This window comes from Accipiter gentilis, chromosome 10 (assembly GCF_929443795.1).
Source record: "Accipiter gentilis chromosome 10, bAccGen1.1, whole genome shotgun sequence".
Lineage (NCBI taxonomy): Eukaryota > Metazoa > Chordata > Aves > Accipitriformes > Accipitridae > Astur > Astur gentilis.
Genome location: NC_064889.1, coordinates 30,774,672 through 30,794,692, shown reverse-complemented (window position 1 = coordinate 30,794,692; position 20,021 = coordinate 30,774,672). Strand labels below are relative to the sequence as shown.

Genomic DNA, 20,021 nt, shown 5'->3' with positions numbered 1-20,021 from the left:
AAAGGAGAAACATAGTGTGAGAAGAAAGTGGGGAGCATTGAGGTCTGCAGTTAAGTACTGCAGTTAGTGAGGGGGCTGAGACAGATTTGAGAGGGGACTTGGCAGTTTATGTTGTCTTAGGATTCAGTGACAAAATTAGTATGCTTTTTACCTTTTCAAAGAGGTCAGACACAATGCTACCGATATCCAAGAAGACTCTGGCTTAGGGAAATATTTTGTGTATTATTTCTGCTGAATGATAAGCACATTTTTTAAATGGTTGCTTCAGTTGACATTTTTTCTTTGTTTTAAAAATGTCCCATTGTGAAGTATATTTTTGGTGAAAAGTTTGTATGAAATGTCTCTCGTGCTGTCAGAAAGTTTCAAATAGATGCAGCTAACCTCAATAGCAGATGCTACGACTTTGAAAGAATATCGGTATGCATGACTTCTCTGTCTGCAATTTTAAAATTCCCTCAACTTCTGTTGCAAATATCTCATAGATTTGGTTAGAGTGGATATATGCCCTGTGATAGTACCAGATTATCTGTGTTCTGGTGCAGAGAATGCTTGCATATTTGCTAGTATTGATAAGAGACTGGATTTCTGTGTATTTTATCTGAGAGTACAGAGAATGGTGCTTCCTGATATTTATATATAGCTTGATATACTTAAAAAAAAAAAACCCAACAAAGTCTGAAAAACTCTACACACAATGAAAAAAGGAGCGCTTTTGCTTGTCCAATTTCACTTTGCCATTTATTAAAAGAAAAAAAAAAACTAACAAAAAACAATACTGTTTTCAAGTGTGTTCTAGAAAGAGGTTTAACTTGGACTAAGATTTAAATAGTCCTATAGAAATCTACTATGTAACTTCCTAAACTTGTTCACATACTGTGTTTTTAAGGATCACCTTCTGTGTTTTCATGTTCCAGAATTAGTTGCTTGATACTGATTTGTAGCTGCCAGGGTTTTTGGAGGACGACGCATCAGGAAGTCAGGCTTCTAAAATGTGTTAGTCTGTTCTGTAGTGGTAGTTAACCATGAGGCTTTTGGCAAGATTCTAGGTACTTTTCATCATAGATACAGGAAGAAATGAAAAAAAGATCTACCTGTCTTAGGTGGACTCTGAGAAAATAGAGAACGCCCAAACCTGAAAGGCTGGTTACAGAAGAATTCCTTTTCTCTAACACCCAGGTGAACTTTAAAAATGATGCGTGGTCTTGAAAATACTATTTTTAAAAGTTATAATGCATATGTCACTGTAATAGTTTTTAAATTAGCAAGGAAGCATTATAAATAGTGCAGATTTTTTTTTTTCACTAGCCAGCAGGTATGAGCAAGAATAAATGCCATAGCTGAAGCCGTAGCAGGAAAGGTCCCTCCCCCAGCGCAACTGGGAAATGGTATAAATACTAAGCAGGGAATAAATGGCAATGAATTGCTTCTAGCTTTTTCACTGTAGGGTTTATCTCAGTGTTGCACAACCTTAGCCTAAAGGTTGGGGTTTTTTTGGTGATTTTTCTTTTCTGACATGCAGTGTTAAAAGTTTACGAAATTTTATACTCCTTCAGAGTAATTCGTTTGCTTAGTAGGATTCCTTCATAAGCCTGTTTCTTCGTGTCCTTAAACTGCAGTTTGCTACTGGTTAAGTTAAAGGAAGAGCTCTGTTAGCTGTAAACCTGTATGAAGGTCTCTAGTTATGGCCTTGGGCGTTAGTGGGTAGATGAATCCCCAAAATACTCAGTGCTCTGTGCTTCAGAGAAGCTAGATCAATACTGTCTTAGGTCAGCTGCAGGCCTTTCAATGTAGCCAGCTAGGGGAGCTTAAATATTTTGAGTTTTTATGGCTGCATTAGATAATGATGTTGAGATAGACTGGCCAAAATCTAGATCTGTCTGCTTCCTCGTTGGCCCCTTGCCATACTCAGAAGCTCACACTAACTTCAGCGTTGTAGCACTTCTGCAAACCTGCCATTAGTTTATTGAAGAAGATACTGTGGAAATGACAGCCAGCTTCCATTTCTTTTAAATACTGTAATTAATATGACTGGTATCAAACAGTAAGTCTTTGGCAGAGATGAAGTTAGAATGTAGTTCTTTAGGGCAACATCCAACTTAACCGACAATCCCTTCTCTCTGCCTGAAAGCCAGTCTTTGCATTACATATTTTCCTCCCTCAGCAGTGAGGCAGACAACAATCTTCTTTGCTGCCTAGCTGTGATTCATTGCTAGAGCAGGTCTTACCTGTGTGCTGACTGAGATAGGTCCATGGAAAAAAAATATCACGTGATCATATAATTAAAGACTCTCTTAATTCATTACGTAGTGAGAGACTGAACTGAGATTGCAACCAGACAGACACAGCCCTTCACAGTCACGGGTTAGAAAATGCTTGTTTGGTTTGTGGATATGCATATATATAGTTTCATATACATGGGTCAGTGTTAAGAATTGTGAGAAAGTTATGGCAGCTTAAGAGACTTCAGCTGTTAAATTCTCACATATCTTCTGAGCATGCATGAATTGTGATACTCTTTCCTTCTTCCCTGGCAAACTCCTAACTGGGTCAGAATGGGGTGCAGGAATGAGAGAAGAGAGGCCACCTGTTGACAGTTGTAGGCACTTGCCCTACAGGATGCAATGTTAGAGCATTTCACAGAAACACTGAGAATTTTTCGACAGACAAAGCGGCATGTGCATTTTCTGATCCTCACTGGCTAATTTATCTTCTGGATGAAATAGTCCTTTAAGAGTAAATTCTGAAGCAGATAGCTTGTACAGAAAATGAGAACAAATCCTAAATGTTTGGCAGAACTTTAAACAAATATTTATTTCTGATAATGAGCCTAACCTGAAATTATCTATGTTTGCATCTGTGTTGATATATTAAATATTAGTATAACAGCCCTAATGAAGATACGATTAGGAGCTGCCTCTTTTTCTAAAAGAGGTTAGAGTGACATGTAAGAGCATGTGGTCTCAAATGTGAAATTCTTTACACTGAAAAGCCAGAGTTCTTTTTTTAGCATATGAATGATAGTGATAGGTATGCTATTTAAAACATGGGAAGCTGACATACTGTAGATACGGCTGTTTACAATTTTTTTTATGCCTGAGGCTCACAAAGTGGATGAACGTACCGAAGGATACTTCTGCAATGAGTTCATTTCGTTGAAGAAAAATTTGAAGAATAAAATTATTCTTTGTACTGATATTTATAAGTGTGCTTAAACTTCATGATTAATTAATTGTAATGTTCTTAGCTGCTCCTACAGTGACATTGTGTACAATACTTCCTTCAGTAATAGTAGACATCCGTTTGTTTTATTTTTGGTAGTATTTTTTCTTAATGTTTTATAATTCTAAAATAGAAGGTTTTGCACTATATTACTTTTGAATTGAGAAGGCTTCTCTGCATAAAGGCTTCATACCAAAATTCAAGACTTATCTAAGAGGTAACGTTAGCTTAATCTGTTTTGAGAGTGGCATATTTTAGTTTTAAACTAAATTTAGACAATTCTTAATTAACTTGAGATCCAGTGAAAATCTGTTTTAAATGAAATAGAGTTGTCATGAAATTTTGCAATTTTCTTGTGGAGACAAGACCTAAGGCTAAGGAACAGGTTTTTGTTGTTGTTTGTTTGTTTGTTTGTTTAATTGCTGTATTTGTATGTTTTATATGATAAACATTGCAATAAATTTTTAAAAATGACAATCTGAAGTTAAAGTAACATAGGGCTCCTGATGGTATGTGTTATAGTCTAGCTTTGTGTAAAGTATGTATTTAAAGGGACTTTTTAATAGGAATAGTATGAGGCATTTTCTACTTACATACATGTGACCTTTCAATATACAATGTCTTCCATGAGTTTTCTTAACTAGGTGTTCAGTGCCTATCACCTGCACCTGAAAGGTGCTAAGCATCTGATTGTTTAAAACCTGTCTCTAAAAAGCAAAATATCTGTGCAACCTGTCTCCAGTATGAGAAAAAAACCCTGTTGTTTGTAATGCTTTGAAGCCAGAAGTTGTTTCTTTATTTTCACAAGGCTTGAGCAAAGAGCTGTGTTGCAACCTGCAGTTATGTAGTTAGGTAAGGCAGGGTGGAGTGTAACAGGTGCTTATTAATACCTCTAGGCTACAGGTAAAGGTGACTGTATTTTCTTGAGCGTTCATAGACCTAAACAGGTGGATATTGTTTTAATAATTAGGTTGAGAGTGGACACTATTCATTCTCTGTTTTTAATGGCAAACTTCTAGAGTAGATCTGTGAAAGAAATGGTACCTTTTAAAGTTAAGTAACAATTCAGGTCATCTCCTTGTTGTATCTCCTGGCCTCCTACTTTTAAATAAAAAAGGTATATTCATAATTTCAGAAATAAAGAAATTTGTCTCTGCCCTTCCAAACTAAAGTAAGTTTCTTCTGGATTTTTTTTTTAATAAATTGGTTTTAGTTATGAATTCAACATGATCTTAAATCTGAAAAATTGAAACAGTACAGAGCAGCACAGTACAACACTGTGACTATACTGAATATCCAAGAGGTGATTATAATGGTGAAATGAAACTGCATAACATACAAAATGCAGAACCAGACTACAAAGCTTTGAATGTCATTGCTGCTTTGTGTATCAAACAATGCTTTAGAAGAGCATGAATGTGAACAGTTTTAAATCAGAGAAAAATGTTAAATAAAATTTAACTTAGTATTTTGTGCGTAGACTGAAGACGAAAAGTGTACATGAGCTAATGCGAACACAAGAGTCTGTCAAACTGTGGATTAGGAAGGTTGTTTCTAAGATATTTCAGTTACAGTGGACTAAATACTACAGATGGTTTTGCCTGTATTGCTCCTTCATGACTTCCTTCAGCCAGGCTCTTCTGACACTGTAGGAAGCCATAGCAGAAAAAAACCTGCATTGTGTTTGAAGAACTCTAGGTTAAAGAATGAAGTGAAACCTGGAATTTTTGGTAGTGTTTCTTTTGGGTTTTTATGACTCCTAAATACCAACAGGAAATGTAATGCTGGACCCACTTTTTCAAACATGCCAACATTAGTCAGGAGCAATTTTTATATGTTACTTCCCATAGTCCACAAGTAAATATTTGACCAGTGATAGCACGAAAACTTTAACAGATGACCCCTAGATGAGTATTTCCCTTCTTGTTGTCATTGTTGTATTTATATTTACTTAGCCCTTACTGCTGCATACTTCACCTTGTTTTCCCTGTTTCTCCCACCTTCTAAATGTCCGCTTTTGTATCCTTCCTCTTCTTTAACCCCCTTTGCTCTTCAGACTTTGCAGTCATGTTGTTTCTCTTGTAGCAGCAATGCTTTGAGTCCTAGACACAGGAGTAGGACATCAAAGAGGTATGAGTCCAAAGGCCTGCTGCAAGATAATAGGGAAAGCTTGAGCTGCTCAGAGTAACAGTGCTGCTGTTCCTGGCGTTTTCTTAGTAACTGCTGTTACAGAGCCGGGCAGCATCACTTCTGTCTTAGACTGACCCTAATAAGCCAGGTGCTGTTTGGTATTGTCCCTACTATTTGGGAAATTAATGCCCTGAATTGAAAAAACACGTTTTGTATCACCTGTATGAAAGAAAAAATGTGAAGGGCTGCTTGTGGGTCCTTCTTCCACATTTCCTTCAGTGCGCGGAGAGATGAGAGTGCACTCACAGCTGTCTAAAGTAGCTGGAGTAATCACCCCATGCTGAAGGAAATTTGCAGCAGCTTTGCAAAATTGCCTTTGGCATCTGTTTTAAGTGTTCCTGTAGAACCAGCAAATTCCATTTTTTTTTCATCAGTTGATGCAGCATTTTTCAAAACAAGCTAGTCAACATTTTTAAAGATTTTTATTGCAGTTTCTTTCAGAACTGGGAAGTGCCCAAATACCCATCCATCTTTGCTATATCATAGTTCCTGAATGGGAATTGCTTTTTTTCCCATGTAGTGCTTGTGCTCCTAGTAGTCATATCTTGTCCATCCCTCTGATTACTGCTTTATTTTCTTTAGTAGGTTAAAATGAATTTAAATGGGATTTTAACATTTCCCTTCTCCAGTTGTGGTGCATATTTTTTTGTTTAAAGTAGCAGGCATACAGTGATGAACTGTACGTTGACGTTTAATTATTTTCTGATTATATCCACTCAAGGATATCCAGGCACAGTTTGCTAATGAAATACAGCCCAGTGATCCCATTTCTTGTTCAATGGGATCACCTTTTGACAAGTATTTTCTAAGGAAAAAAGATGCATTTGATAAATTTGATACAAGAAAGAAAATCAGGAGAGAAATTGTTTCTTTTTTTTCTAGAGGCTGTTGTTTCTACAGACATTATTCATTTATTAAAGACATGCCATCTGGAGAAAGATGTATTCAAATTATATATCTGGATTTGCAAATACCAAAATAAGGCCCTCTGGGGAGCCTTGCATACATATAGTATTTCATAAACTGTGGCAATATATTACTACAACTGTGTAAGAGTATTCTTCTTTAAGTTTTTGGAAGCTCTCTTATCTGTAGAAAAACATTATTGACTTCTGCAGTTTTGATGGGGATATAAGCATGAAAGTGAAATTCTTAATCTACTTGTTTTCCCAAGCTTTTTTTTTGTTACTTCCTTATAATAACAGTACCTGTGTTTATAAAGACTTTGTGATAAGATTCTGGGATCTTAATTTGCCTTTACTCCTCTTTTACTACTCTGCTTGCTCTGTTTTCCTCAATATGATTAAAAAAAAGAGAAAAATAAAAAAAAGAAGAGCTGTCCTCTACTGTTGACCCACTGTGGTTCCACTGCTCAGCCTGGGCTTATGCTCTGTGCAGCTGCATTTCCTCTGGAGCTCCCTCAATAGAATGTGGCACAGAGACATATGTTATATTGACGTCTGTAGCTTTAGGCCTTTATTGGCTAAACCATACTCAATCCAAAGTTTCTCAGGTTGTCCATTAATCAGGAAACAATGCTTGATACATTCATTTCTAAGAGCTGCCTTGGATAAGATGGCTATCATATCAGTTGATTTTTGGATCATGATTTGTTTAACGAACACAGGTAATGCCACTTTTTTCCCAGAATGGGATGTCATGAGACAGCATTTTCAAATTTGGGCATTAGAATCAATTTAAGTGCATTTTGAGTACATTTGGAAGTGCAGTGCATGATTCCATATTGCTGTTTAGGTTGCAAATATCTCCTAGTTTATTTCCTCACTGTCTAATGAAAACAAATGTGTTGGTGAAATTGATATAATTCACATGACTGATAAAAGAAAAAAAAGATGTTGACTTTTTTTTTTTTTTTTGTTGTGTGTGTGTGTGTACTGTTTTCCTTCATCAAAGGCTTCTGGTCTTGCATGAAATCATTCCGTGCTGGTGAACAGGCATGTAGTCATCACTGTTGTTTTGGATGTCTAAGCAGAAATGAGAATAAAGCCCACCTGTTTGCATTTCTAGGTTACATTGCAGTTTTATACATATTCTGTCTTTATGATCCGTGCACTTTGGCAGTGCTGATAGGTTCAAGCTTAAAACACTGCATTGAAGTCACTCAAAGTAGCAGCTCTATGGGGAATAAAATATCATGGTTTACTTGTTTGTCATAATTTTTGCATTAAGCCTGTGTCCTGGTTTCAGCTGGGATAGAATTAACTGTCTTCCTAGTAGCTGGTGCGGTCACTTTGCTTTAAGATTATACAAAAACTGTGCTGAAGTCCCTTTCAAGATTGGTATGCTGATGATTCACAAGCATTGTTAATTAAGAAGAACTTGTTATAGGACTTCTACTATGATAAATGTTGCCTGCTAATAGATGGATACTGATTCTTTTATTTTATGGTAGTTACAATACTGTATTTCTTAAGAAATTTTTTTTATAATCATAGATGCTGCTGTAATACTTAAAAGTCCAGTACTTTCAAAAATGGACACTTTAAAATTTTGCATTTTAAAATTACTTTGGCTTTGAACATCTATCACTGAGTGATAAAGCATATCAATGTTACTTCTCATGTAACCCACTTCCTTTAATTATCATTGAATTATATGTGAAGGAAATAAAAAAATAAACTGGTACTGACAAAGAAGCAAAATAGTGTATTAAAAAACCCAGCTCTTTCTAATCGACTTCAACATCAGCACACATTATGACCCATGTTTTCTTTTCTTTCAGAACACACAAATCCACCCTGTGTCTTTTCTCTAATAATCACTGAATGCTCTTATACCTTTTTTTTGGTTCACTGTATGGTCCTAATTGTTGCTTTTGTACTTTTTTTAATTTAACAGTTGTTCCTGTCATTTTGAAAGCGCTGACATATGACGAGAAGAGGGGGGCATGCAGTGTGGGTTCCAACGTGAGAGATGCAGCATGCTATGTTTGCTGGGCCTTTGCTCGTGCTTACGATCCTGCAGAACTGATACCATTTATTAGTCAGATTTCAAGGTAAGTTGTGGCAATAAGGAACTGAGCTATTTACAGTTAATTTTTAAAATCTATTCAAAATTAGGAAGGAGCTAGAAGTTAATCTAATAGTCTAATTCTGTATCTTATAGAAGTTAATGATCTACGAGTCTAATGCTCTACCTTTAAGAAATTTAAAATTACATATTGACCAAAAGTGATACATCTATTTAGGGGAAATACCTTCACGGTTAAAAAGTAGCCAGTTTGTCCCATATAACATGAATGAAATTAATTCATCTCGGGATTTTGTTTGCCAAGGAATGGATATTTTTGTTTCTCTGTGACAATTTTTAATAAAGTTCACTGATTCATGCTAACAGATATGCTGAATATCTTAAAGCATTGAATATAGGTGGGATGACAATGACGTAAACAGTACCGTTGGCTTTCTGTGTAATTGTTGTAGTCTAAAATTTCTTCCTGTTGTGGTATGATGCAGTTTAACTTTTTGGATTGAAATGCATTTAAATAGTTCCTTATCAAGTGTGATGACTTCATTTCCTTCTGTTTATCTGTCATAAGAAAACCAAAGAAAAATCCAAAGAAATGCAATGTAAGAAGATTCAGAGAAATTAGAAGAGCATTGGGAGGGGGGGGCAGTCATCTGTTGTCTGCTTAATGACCTGCTTTATGGTTAGCTCAGCAAACAGATTGAGGAAGTTTAAGAAGATTTGGTTTCTGTTTCAAAAGACTTTCAAAAGCAAAATTTTCAAAAGATTTCCAAATCAAAACCTGTGATACTGCAATGGTGGACTAGAAATTGGTGCAGCTTTTCACTTAATACTGATGATATTTGTGCAGATATAAATTGGTTTTACCTTTTTTCTTTCATCTCATGCTTTTCCTCCTATTTGCTTGTGGGATTCTCTCTTTCACATTTAGTCTTTTTGTTGGCAGCACACTGGCTGACATTTTGAGGTGTCTTTAATGGGTGATTTGCACTGCAAACATAAAGAGGTAGCTTCTAACAGTTTCTTGGCAGGCTTTTAGTACAACCATTGATAGGAGCAACTCGGACATCTTTGTCTCCATTGGAGGAGTTTTGATCAGTAGTAATTTAGTATTATCTTTTTAAAAAGTAAAAAGTTTGGATTATACAGTGATTTGTGGTCCTGGATATCTGGTTCAATTTCTAGAGGCTGCCTCGCTTCCAGGTTGCTGACGGAACTATTTCAGTCTCATCCAAAAAGCCTGTTTTGGAAACACAGGATTACTTAACTTAGCTCATCAGGTTCTCAAAGAATATGTAATTTTTTCTTTCCTCTTTAAAACTTGTTTTTAAAGTTCTTTGGGACAGTCTGTAAGCCCTACGTGTCCATTTTTATTCCTTCATGCTTGTATCCCCACTTTCCAGTGCTGGTTCTTTAGTGCAGGGTCACACAACAGTGTCTCTTATCTGTGTGGTACTTGCTCCTGGGTTTTTTTGAGACCTTGATAAAATCTTTCTGTCTAAGAACTTGCTGTCAAATTTCTTCAGGCCAAACGCTGTTTTTCTTCTTTTTTTTTTTAAGCTGTCATGTCTTTTCTCTGAAGTGAGCAGAGAAAAAATTCTAAGACATCTTAGCCTTTTCTCTCTGATAAAGCAGCCTCATGTTTTGATGATGTTTCATGTACAATAGTGTAGATACTAAAGGAGAGGAGTCTTGTAACACCAAGCTGTGCTAGAACATGATGCCATCCACTGTCTCTGGATGACTTTCAGAGAGTGTGGTGCACCAGAACACACCTGCTTCAGTTAAGCATGCTAGAAACAGTGATACTTGCCATAGTAAGTTATTAAAGAAATATTTTATTTTGAAGGATCATATTTAATTTCCTTCTAGCTGAGTTCATGGTAAATTATATATAGTATGAAATTCTTAACATAAAGGTACCTAAAGATGGGTTTGCACAGTGAAATAATGATGTGATTACATCTTGGGTTGTATTTCCTATTTTTAATCTAACCAGCACAAGTAATGGTAGCAACAAAGACACAGTGACACTCATGACCAGAATGCTAACAAATGTTTCTAGCAGGCTGTTACCAGCTGTGCAGATTTATTTACTGCTATCTTTTAACTTGCAGGAATAAATTTATATTCTCACTGCGAGCAAATACTCAGGATGAGAGTAGCCATACCAATACTAAAGTCTGGTTCAAAACTGGTCCTTTTTGTAGATTTGGTCAGCAGCCTTATGAAAATAAATCCTCTGCTTCCATCCTCTGACTTAGTTGAACAACTTTAAGGTTTCTTTTAAGGTCTGGCAAGCTTGTTCCTTGTGAAACTTAAAAAGGCCTAAGTGTGAGTGTGTAAGCCTTGTATTTATCAGAATTCTGATCTGTTCTGAGTATTTTTCTTCTACTCATGATGCTTTGAGCAATATATTTCTTTTACTCCTTTTACCCCACCATGGTGCAAAACAATGTTGTTCTCCATATGTTAGATGCAAGCTCACCATTTTGATTTTTTCATGGTTTGTGGTATTTTGTTTTACTGTCACAAAGCTGGTAGTGGGAACTTGTGGACAGGTATGAAGGAGGTTGTGTTTCTGAAGAAGCTCCTGGCTTTTAGCTTTCAGACTGTTCTGGAAACAAATTCTTTTCTTTTTTAGGAAAATGTCAAATGAAAATAGTTGATAGCTTCTACCTATGGTAGTAATACCAATTAATGCTATGGCTATGCCAGCTATGACAACCTCAGTTTGGAGTAAGTTGGTGGAGAGACACAGGGCGGATGGCAAGGGGGAGTCTGAAAATTGCTTATGATCAGTTGTAAGGTGTTGTGGTTTATATATGCTTAGTTTTCTAACAGATCTGCACAGTATTTTAGCAAGTATTAATGCTATATTAAGGCTTTACTTAAAAATCTTGGTAGTTATGTTGGCCATACCTTTTCTAAATATAATCAGCACTTGAAGGTAGAATTGCCACTGCAAAGAGAAACGGTGAAAAAAAATATTCAAATAAAGTATGACACACAGTTTCACCTATTGTGTCAGCAAGCCGATAATTACATACAGCTTTTTTTTAAATCTAGCCTTAGGTGTGTCACTGTTTTACTTGAAGAAGAGTCATACTTCTAGCCACAAGCAAATTGTTGCTACCCATAAAAAAATGCAGAACTCAGCATCTTGAAACAAAGTACATAATATCCATTGTGAGCTGAATTACACAGCAAAAACAGCTGCCTATATAAGAATACAAGCTTTTGGATTCTTACAGAAAAATAATAAATCATTTACCTGAAAGGAAAATACTACCTCCTTAAAAAACTGTAATGAGTGATTGCAATCCTGAAGAGTTTGCCTCATCTTGGTGCTAGAAATTGCTAATGGTTTATCCTTCATTCACAGTCTTTAACACTGCTGTATAATTGGCTGGAGGAACACAGATAATGCCGAACTTGGAGCATAAGTAGCTGGTTGCTACACAGACTCGAAAGGCTAGGTGGTCATCATGGTAGAGTAAACGCACTGGTGGTAACTAGAAGTTGTTGACTTAAACAGTGAGCTGCTTCATGTCTTCCTACTTCATGTCATGGCCTTTGGCACTTGTTAGTGTATCTTGCAGGAAACTAACTTGGGTATGAAAATACAGCAGAAGTACACTACTTAAACTGGGTCCTGCCCCACATCCCATTCAGACTGGTACAGCAGTTACAAATTAAAGCAGAGGGGTAATTTGGTGGAGGGTTGGGTTTTTTTTTCCTTTTCTTGCCTGCAAAGTTTTATCATCGTGTAATGGAAAGACATTGTTTTCTGTGTTTTCAGTAGCCAAGGGACATAAACATTTCACTTTTGACTAGTGAAAAATCACCTTAAACTGTATAAAATCATATTTTTTTAGTAAAATTTATGGCAATGTTTTAAAAGAAATATCTGTCTCCATATTCAGCGGTAGCTGTTTCTTCTTTGCTTTCTTATGAATGTTCTGTTATTAAATGATGAAATTGTCATAATATTGAAGTTACAAACTTAGATTGCTGTAGATTGTAGATCAGCCCTTTTCCCTCCTGACCTTACCACTCCTCTTCTAAGGAGAGGAAAAAAAAAAAGAAAAAGAAAAAAGATGGAAAACACTTGGTAGAAATACTCGCTGGAGAGTAGTTAAAATAGTACTTGCTCATAATTTTACACGTCGGTATTTTTTCCCTATCCATATTTCAACAAGATACACTTACATATGCTTATTTATTTTTTAAAGTCTAGTTAAACTGGTTCCTAAAACCTTGCCTGATGTATTCAAACTACAGGACCACAAAAGGAAAATTCTTGGCAAAATAAATGAAACTTCACTTTTATTGCAGGATAACCTTACGATGTATTGAATGAAATGCATGTCCTGAAGTTGCTATTCAAGCATATCTTTATAAAAGCACTACTTGAGCGAGCTTTTTTCTCTCCCAGTCTCTGCACGCATGCTCTCTTTTCAAGCTTACCTATGAGGAAAGTTAAACATAATATAACTTGGAAATACGGGTAATTTGATTCTTGCCCCCTTGGGTGTGGAAGTTACTGTGTGTAAAGTGGCAGGTGCACACTAAGAAGCTGAGCTGTTTTGTTTAAAACCTAAACAAATATAAAAAGAAAAACATACTTCTATTCTATTACACAATTATGGTGATTAAGTTGTTGCTGGCTATCTTAATTATTTGGAACTGTTGCATAGTCAGAATGTAGTTTCATTTATCTGTCAGTCGATGGTGTAGGTAATCAATAAATAAATAGTTATTTAGAAAGATCTAATTGCTATCTCCTGTTCAGCAGAATACTAACAGAAATAGTGCATACAGTGTAGGAGTGCAGGCGGCTTTGCCTTCCCTGCGGTGGTGCGTTGTTTTTGAAGAGGGGAAAAAAAAAAAGGAAGGTGTGGCTATGGATGAATGATGTAGCTTGCTCCAGGGCAAGATTGTCCTGCAGAATTGGGGAAATTTGAAGCATTGCTTTGAGCTACATCTTGTACCATGATGAAATATTGAGAATAGCTTTCTTCTTTTATGTATTTGAATGTTACCTTTAGAAGAGAGTTGTGTGCCTACTGTGTCTTGGACTTGTGTAAAGTTACTTCCTGCAGGGGCATCATAGACCTTTTTTTTCCCTTTTTTTTCCCTTTTTTTTTTAATAGCAGCATTTATAACTCCTGTTCTAAGCATTTTTCTTAATGTTCTTTTCCACATGTGTATTTATTATACTTTCTTCATTTTACCCCAAAAGTTTGGGATTGGAGTAACACACTGAACAGTGTTGGATGCTGGGTGGCTAGCAGAAAGTATGAGCTCAGTGTAAGCTGGCTTAAAGGGACTGTGAAATATGCAGTGTAGAAGTGGGAATGGTCACTGCATTTCTCCTTTTCTTCAGACATTCTCCTTGCCTAGATAAACAGGAGGAATTAAATCTGAGACTGTAGTCTGAAGGGCCTTTTCCCCTAGCAGTGCTGGCTGAAGCAGGCTCTTTTGTTTGCTCCTTCATCTGCATTGCTCCAGGAGTTGAGCATAGCATAGCTGCATGTGATAAAGTGAATGGGGGAGCTTCTCTGGTTTTAAAAAAAAAGCTAGCAAAAGAAAAATTAATTGAGCATGGATCTGTTTTCATCATCCAGCTTACTGTGTAGCCATTCCAGTTGGGGTACTGGCAGGACTGAAGAGGTGTGAAAAGGGCTGTTTGCAGCAGCAGCTCTCAACAGACTCAGGTCTGAACTCTGGTCTCGCCTCCTTTTTTTAACTTGATTGGATTGTTCAAAACTGTTTTGCTTGTGATGAATATTATGCCTTCCCTTACCTAGTGTATAGTTGGGAGGAGAGTTTTCTGTCCTGAGTTAGACTTTTCCCTTTTTTGGGCTCAGGAAGGAAATTTTGGTTTTGTGCCAAATTGGCAAGAGGTTTGAGAGTTTATTTTTTTTCTTCCTGCAGCTTCAGGGTGGTATGCTTGAATTAATAGTAGTAAATTCTCAGAGGTTAGCAACAGGATAAGCTTTGTGCTGCTTGTGACTAGCATAGACTAGAAGTGCCTGCTACAGGTGATAAAGAAAATTCAGATTTTTTTGTCTGGTACATCTGGTGCTTATAAGGAGAGGGTAACATGATATTTCTGTGTTGTGATGTTCATCACCTGGCCGGCCTCTGCTCTCTGATTCTTTCTGCCTTGTCGGGGGAAGGTAATGAGGTCAGTGTTGGGCTGAGGAAGTGAGCCGCTAACATACTTTGAGTCCTTTTAACTTTCCCTGAAGCCAATTAATTGAGTACTCGGGGGAAGGGATAGGGAAGAAAGGAAGAATTATTAGTTGACTGATAGAATTGCAACTTGCTTTTTAAAGTCCATTTGTGTTTACTGTGCACTTAACTGCTTGTCGTGCATACAGGCTAAATATACCTCAAGGAACTACAAAAGGTGTTTCATAGAGCCTGCAAGATGCAAAGACATTCTTTGCTCTACCTGTTAGTAGTCAGGTGTGGTACATTTCAGGCAAGTCAAGACATGATTCTTTAACTAGCTTAAAAAAAAAAATCCCACTTTGTTTGACATAAACAGTTTCTTTATGTTAGGAAATCCTGGTGGAGTATCACATAAACTCCCACGACAAAGCAGACAGGTGAAGACACCTTAGACATGTTTCATCTTAGGCATGTTGCCTTCCTTGCTAATCCTGGTGTTACGGCAGACTGTGTCTGCATTTTCAAATAGGAATTAACTTGAAAAAATTATTCGTGTAGTTTGATAAGTTTAAAATACTTCTATTAAAAGGATTAACACAAAACAGTGACTACAATATGATTTATGAATATAATGGGGCTACAGGGGCAATGATGAAATTCCTGGGGTTTTTTGTTTGTTTTTTTCTTAAACATGGTATTCAGTTGCAGCACTGAATAACTCAGGTGGCATCACATAGACAGTATGTTGTTTTGCTGGTTTTACTTATACAGGTTTGTCTTGAGGTAACAGAAGAATAAGAAAAAATGGAAAAGTACAATTTGATTATAAGCTGAACTCTTGTTGTGTATAATAACCTGAAACTGTTTTCCATTATATTTAATAAAGCACATTTTTAAGTCTTAACTATGAAATTCAAAGAGCAGTATTTATTCTCCAGTGACAGTCTTCTAACATGTGACATGAAAAGACTGCATAATCTTTCAAATCAGTATGTTAATACTTAATATGTGTGTCCTTACACTCATCCCTAAGTGTCCCTTTTGGGCCACTGACAGAGACAAGACAATGACTTGGAAGGATTTTGCTCTGAGCCAGCACATATCCTCTGAAATACTCTAACGCTTAACTTCAGGGTACCTTTGACACAGTAAGGGCAACACTCTGGATTCTGAGCTTCCTGCCTTGTTGAGGGTTTTTTTGGTTTTTGGGTTTTGTTTTTTTTCCTCTTTTCTCAGAAGAGAACAATATTGAAATATTGCGTAACTGACAAAATAATGTTTTACCTTATAGTTCATATAATCAGAATCATCAGGCAAAAATTTGCTTCTTTTTGCTTTCCAGGACGATTTTCATCCAATTCCTTAGTTTTGAATGTTCTCTTCTATAATTAAAAGACTTACGGGAGCTATTCATATAATTAAAACGATATACTTCTTAAATGTCCCGTTAAAATTATTTTTAAGTTTGCCAGAGAAGAAAATTAGCAAACATGGTATGAAGATGATGTATTTGACCCAGCACTTTTTCAACAGTTAGCCATGTATGCTGCTACTTAATGCAATGCTTCCTGAACATTTGTTCTTCCAGTTGTTATCATTTGGATGACCGCGTTTTGTCTTATAATCACCTAATGTCTTTGTGGCAGAGGGAGGAATTGCTCATGCAAGTAGCAAAAAGAAAGCATTAACCGTCTTTTGAACAATTTATTGCAGTTTATTTTAATTTCATTTTTGCTTTCTGTCTCGTTTTTCTTAATGGAGATAAACTGAAATTACAGAGGCAATGTTGATTATGCATTTCAGTGAATTTTAACAACACAGTATTCTCCACTGTAGGAAACTGATAGTCACTACCCAGGGAAGCTTGATATTATCAGTGTAATTAATATGTTCATGCTAAAGCAAAGCTATCTTGGATTTACTTTTCAGCCAGTATTTATTTCCTGTTTTGCCTGGAGTCAATAAATAATGTAATGAAGAGTTTCAGAGTTTGAAAGGAATAATTTTCTGGTTAAATGATTCTCCTGAAGTGATGTTTATTTGTCACTGAAGTTAATTGAATGCTGGAGGTGGATTTCTAAAGCTGTAGACGTCATGTCCTGGGATATATTCTCTCTCTTCTGTTGTGTAGCACATCTTTTAAAAGCAGTTCTTTTGGGGTAGAAGAATTAAACTGTGCAGGGTTACCAGACTTCATGCACAAAGAAATAGTATCGTAATCATGTCTCTGTATCTACAAGTCACCTTTTAAAAAAACTGCTTTGCAATTTGTCTTGCAAGTCACTTTTTAGCAGGATTTGCATATTGTTTTCTGATTTTTGTTACTTACAGGCTGTGATTGTTCTTGCAGAGATAGCTGCAAGTTTCCATTGCTTAACTTTCAGTTTTGCATAAGCCCTACATAAGATTTGCTGTGTGTTTGGTTATTGAGAAACTGTATTTCCAAGTTTTAATTTAAAATTGCACTAAATGAGTCTCACATTAGAGATGATAGTTATGTCCAAGTTTTAAACTCCTGCTATATTTAAAAAAGAAAAACTTTCCATGCAGCTAAACTTATTTTCATACTTAAATTGCTTTGACACAGTAGGATGGTAGTTGTCTCTTTATGCTGTGGGAAGTCCACAGCAAACTAGAGAAATGAGGAAGTATGTGGTTATTTCAACTCAAATTTTAGTTTAGGCTTGTATTTATAAATAATAAGCTCCTTAGAGGAAATGCTGCGTGTTTTGCTTAGAAGTCTAAATGTTGAAATGATGTTGTTACACATTTCTTCTCATATTTTTGGTACTAATACTCAATATTTTATTTCCTTAGTGCATTGGTTATTGCTGCAGTATTTGATCGCGATGTTAATTGCAGAAGAGCTGCTTCTGTAAGTTATCACATTCTAGCTTATATGTTTCTGTTACTTTTGTTTGTTTTCATTTAATGTAATTTGTAGACTTAGCTATGTAGAACTACAGTATATAAGCAATATATTGTGTTGTGGACAAAAAAGTGCTTTTTTAAATCCTTAGAAGTATGGTGTGAATTTAGATTCTAAATTATATAATCCACACCTTGATTTATGGCCACAGTTCACAATATGCTGCGTTGCTGTCATGATGGTTAAGATAATGTATCTAAGAAAGAGCTAGTTAGCATTTTCTAGTCACAATATCAAAGACAAAAGGGTCATACATAATATACAAACACAGTGTCTTTTTTAAGTCACCAAGCTGGTAAGTTTTGTGAATTTTCTAATTGTTCATCAACTCTTACTCTGTAACTGTGGTAAGTTGAAAATTTCTAGAATAATCTTTCTTCTTCAAACATATTTTCAGTTATTGTATAAAAGTCTTTTCTGTAGGATTGGGAATTTTTAAAAGAAAGTGATAAATCCATTAGGTAGGTATTCTTATCTAGTTAATATGACTGACACCAAAGTATATTCTGTGGAACCTTTCTGTAGAAAGTATTTATGCTGTTGAGAATTGAAAAGAACGTGTGATTGTTCTTAAGAGAAGGGAATTTATGGAGGAGAGGTTATAGAATTTGGTAAGAAGAAAGAATGGACATCTTTGAGAATTTAAGTCAGTGTGTTGTATATATTGAACTTGCTTTCTTAAAGAAAAAAAGTATGAGTTGCCTGTTTCCACAGATAAAACAAATTATCTTATGCAGATGTAAAAACCCCCACCCAATAACTGTATTAGCTCAAACACAGGACCAAACAGTATCTGTCGAAGAACTGGGTGTCTTTACTCCTAAGAATAAACTTCACTGTGAATGCATTTAAAACAAACAAAAATTTAAAAAAAAAGCTGTCTTTGCCACATGGAAATTAATTAACAGGTCTATCTTATTTTTTTGACTGAAAATTTGAAAGCTAATGCATTTATAGCATAAGAAGGATTTCTCAGGGATACCTGGATAGCATCCTTATTTTTTCTAGCCCCCCCTCTGCTTGAGAGTTTAAGCTGTTGAATGAAGCTGTAGCATAATTGCTGGGGAAGTGAGTCAGTTGCTTGTGTAATCATATCACAAATCACTTTGTCTAAATAGGTTAAAACCAAAGCATGGAAGCTAAGATGCTTTAGATTGCTGAGTACTGATACAACATACTGTTCACATACTGTACAACTAAATTAATATGAACAATGCTACTTTCCCCCAAACTTCAACTCCTGAACTTTAGAAACTAGAATTCGCTATTCTTGGCTAATTTAAGTCACTTCATTAAAATAAAATCCTTAGTGGAAAACAAAGGTAGCTTTGCTTTCCCGAGAACTGCACAAAACATTAAGGAGTATAGATGGTGAAAAGTGAGTTATTTATTTGCTCTGTAGGAATTGTCCTAGGAATTAGCAGTAATATATATAAAGAGGAGAATTCTTTTTAACATGATTGCCACTACAAATGTACTTCTTACCTTTAGTGGCTTGATCTAGTAGTCATGCGTAATCTTCATTATGTTTCTCTGCTTAAACATAAACCGATAGTTTGACCATAAAATATGGTGCTAAATCAGATACATTTACTAATGCTATACGCTTAGTGCAGATTGTGCTTCCATATTTCAAATGAGTACAAAATAAAGTACATTTTCTTCTCATTTTCCTCTTCTACTTTAAACCAAGCTTTCGAGCATTCTGCAATTAGGTTATCTCCAGTCAAATTAATTTTTTCATTAGTACATTCTAATTTAGAGCTGGTCAAAATTTGGAATTGATATTTTGATGGATAGTTATGAAAGTACTGAAACCTTTTTTCTTATTTTAGAAAGGCAGGCAAAGGAAAACATTGTGTTTACTAGGCATTACTACAATTTCGAAGAAAAATACTTGGGAGTCCTAATTATTTCCAGACATTACTACAGTTAAATACATATTTAAATAAACAACATGTTTTACTAGATTTTCCATCTATTACAATATGCAATATATTATAATGTAGAGCCCGAATAAAACAAAATAGCATATAGAGATATTTTGAACCCTGAGGTTAGAGAGAATAAAACAAGACTGTTCTTTTGAAGCTCCAAAAGCATTCTGAGCTGACTTTTGCAACTGTTTCATGAATAATTATTATAAGGAATAATCACACGAACAAGTGATCTTGGATTGGGCTCCATTCAGCTCTGACATCTTAAAGAGAGGTGGTGGGGTTTTTTTTCCTCTCAGTTGGTTGATAAGTTTTAAAATCATGACTTAGAGAATGTTTTAATTTTTTTTAATATTTTTTTTCAGTTTTTGTGGGAAAGTGAAGTACTGGGGTTACAAGGCTAGTTGTTCATCTTAGTTCAGATATCATGGAATCTTTACATTAAGATTTTTGCATCCAAGTTTTCCATCTCCAGAAGGGGATTGTATGAAAAATGAAAAATTATTATTACAAAACAATTGAAGTATTTGGCATCTTTTAGGAATTTGCAGATGTTTGAAAGTATGATTGAAATA

The 20,021-nt window shown here is 35.6% G+C and overlaps 1 protein-coding gene across 5 annotated transcripts in view; it reads left to right on the top strand.

Moving 5' to 3' along the window:
* TBCD (tubulin folding cofactor D) overlaps nucleotides 1-20,021 on the top strand; it is a 130,266-nt gene that overhangs the window by 46,708 nt on the left and 63,537 nt on the right. For all 5 annotated transcript variants that reach the window (XM_049812680.1, XM_049812679.1, XM_049812677.1 and 2 more), the window contains 2 exons: nucleotides 8,269-8,425; nucleotides 17,398-17,455. In XM_049812680.1, the coding sequence (XP_049668637.1) occupies nucleotides 8,269-8,425; nucleotides 17,398-17,455 (215 nt within the window). The remainder of the gene's footprint in view (nucleotides 1-8,268; nucleotides 8,426-17,397; nucleotides 17,456-20,021) is intronic.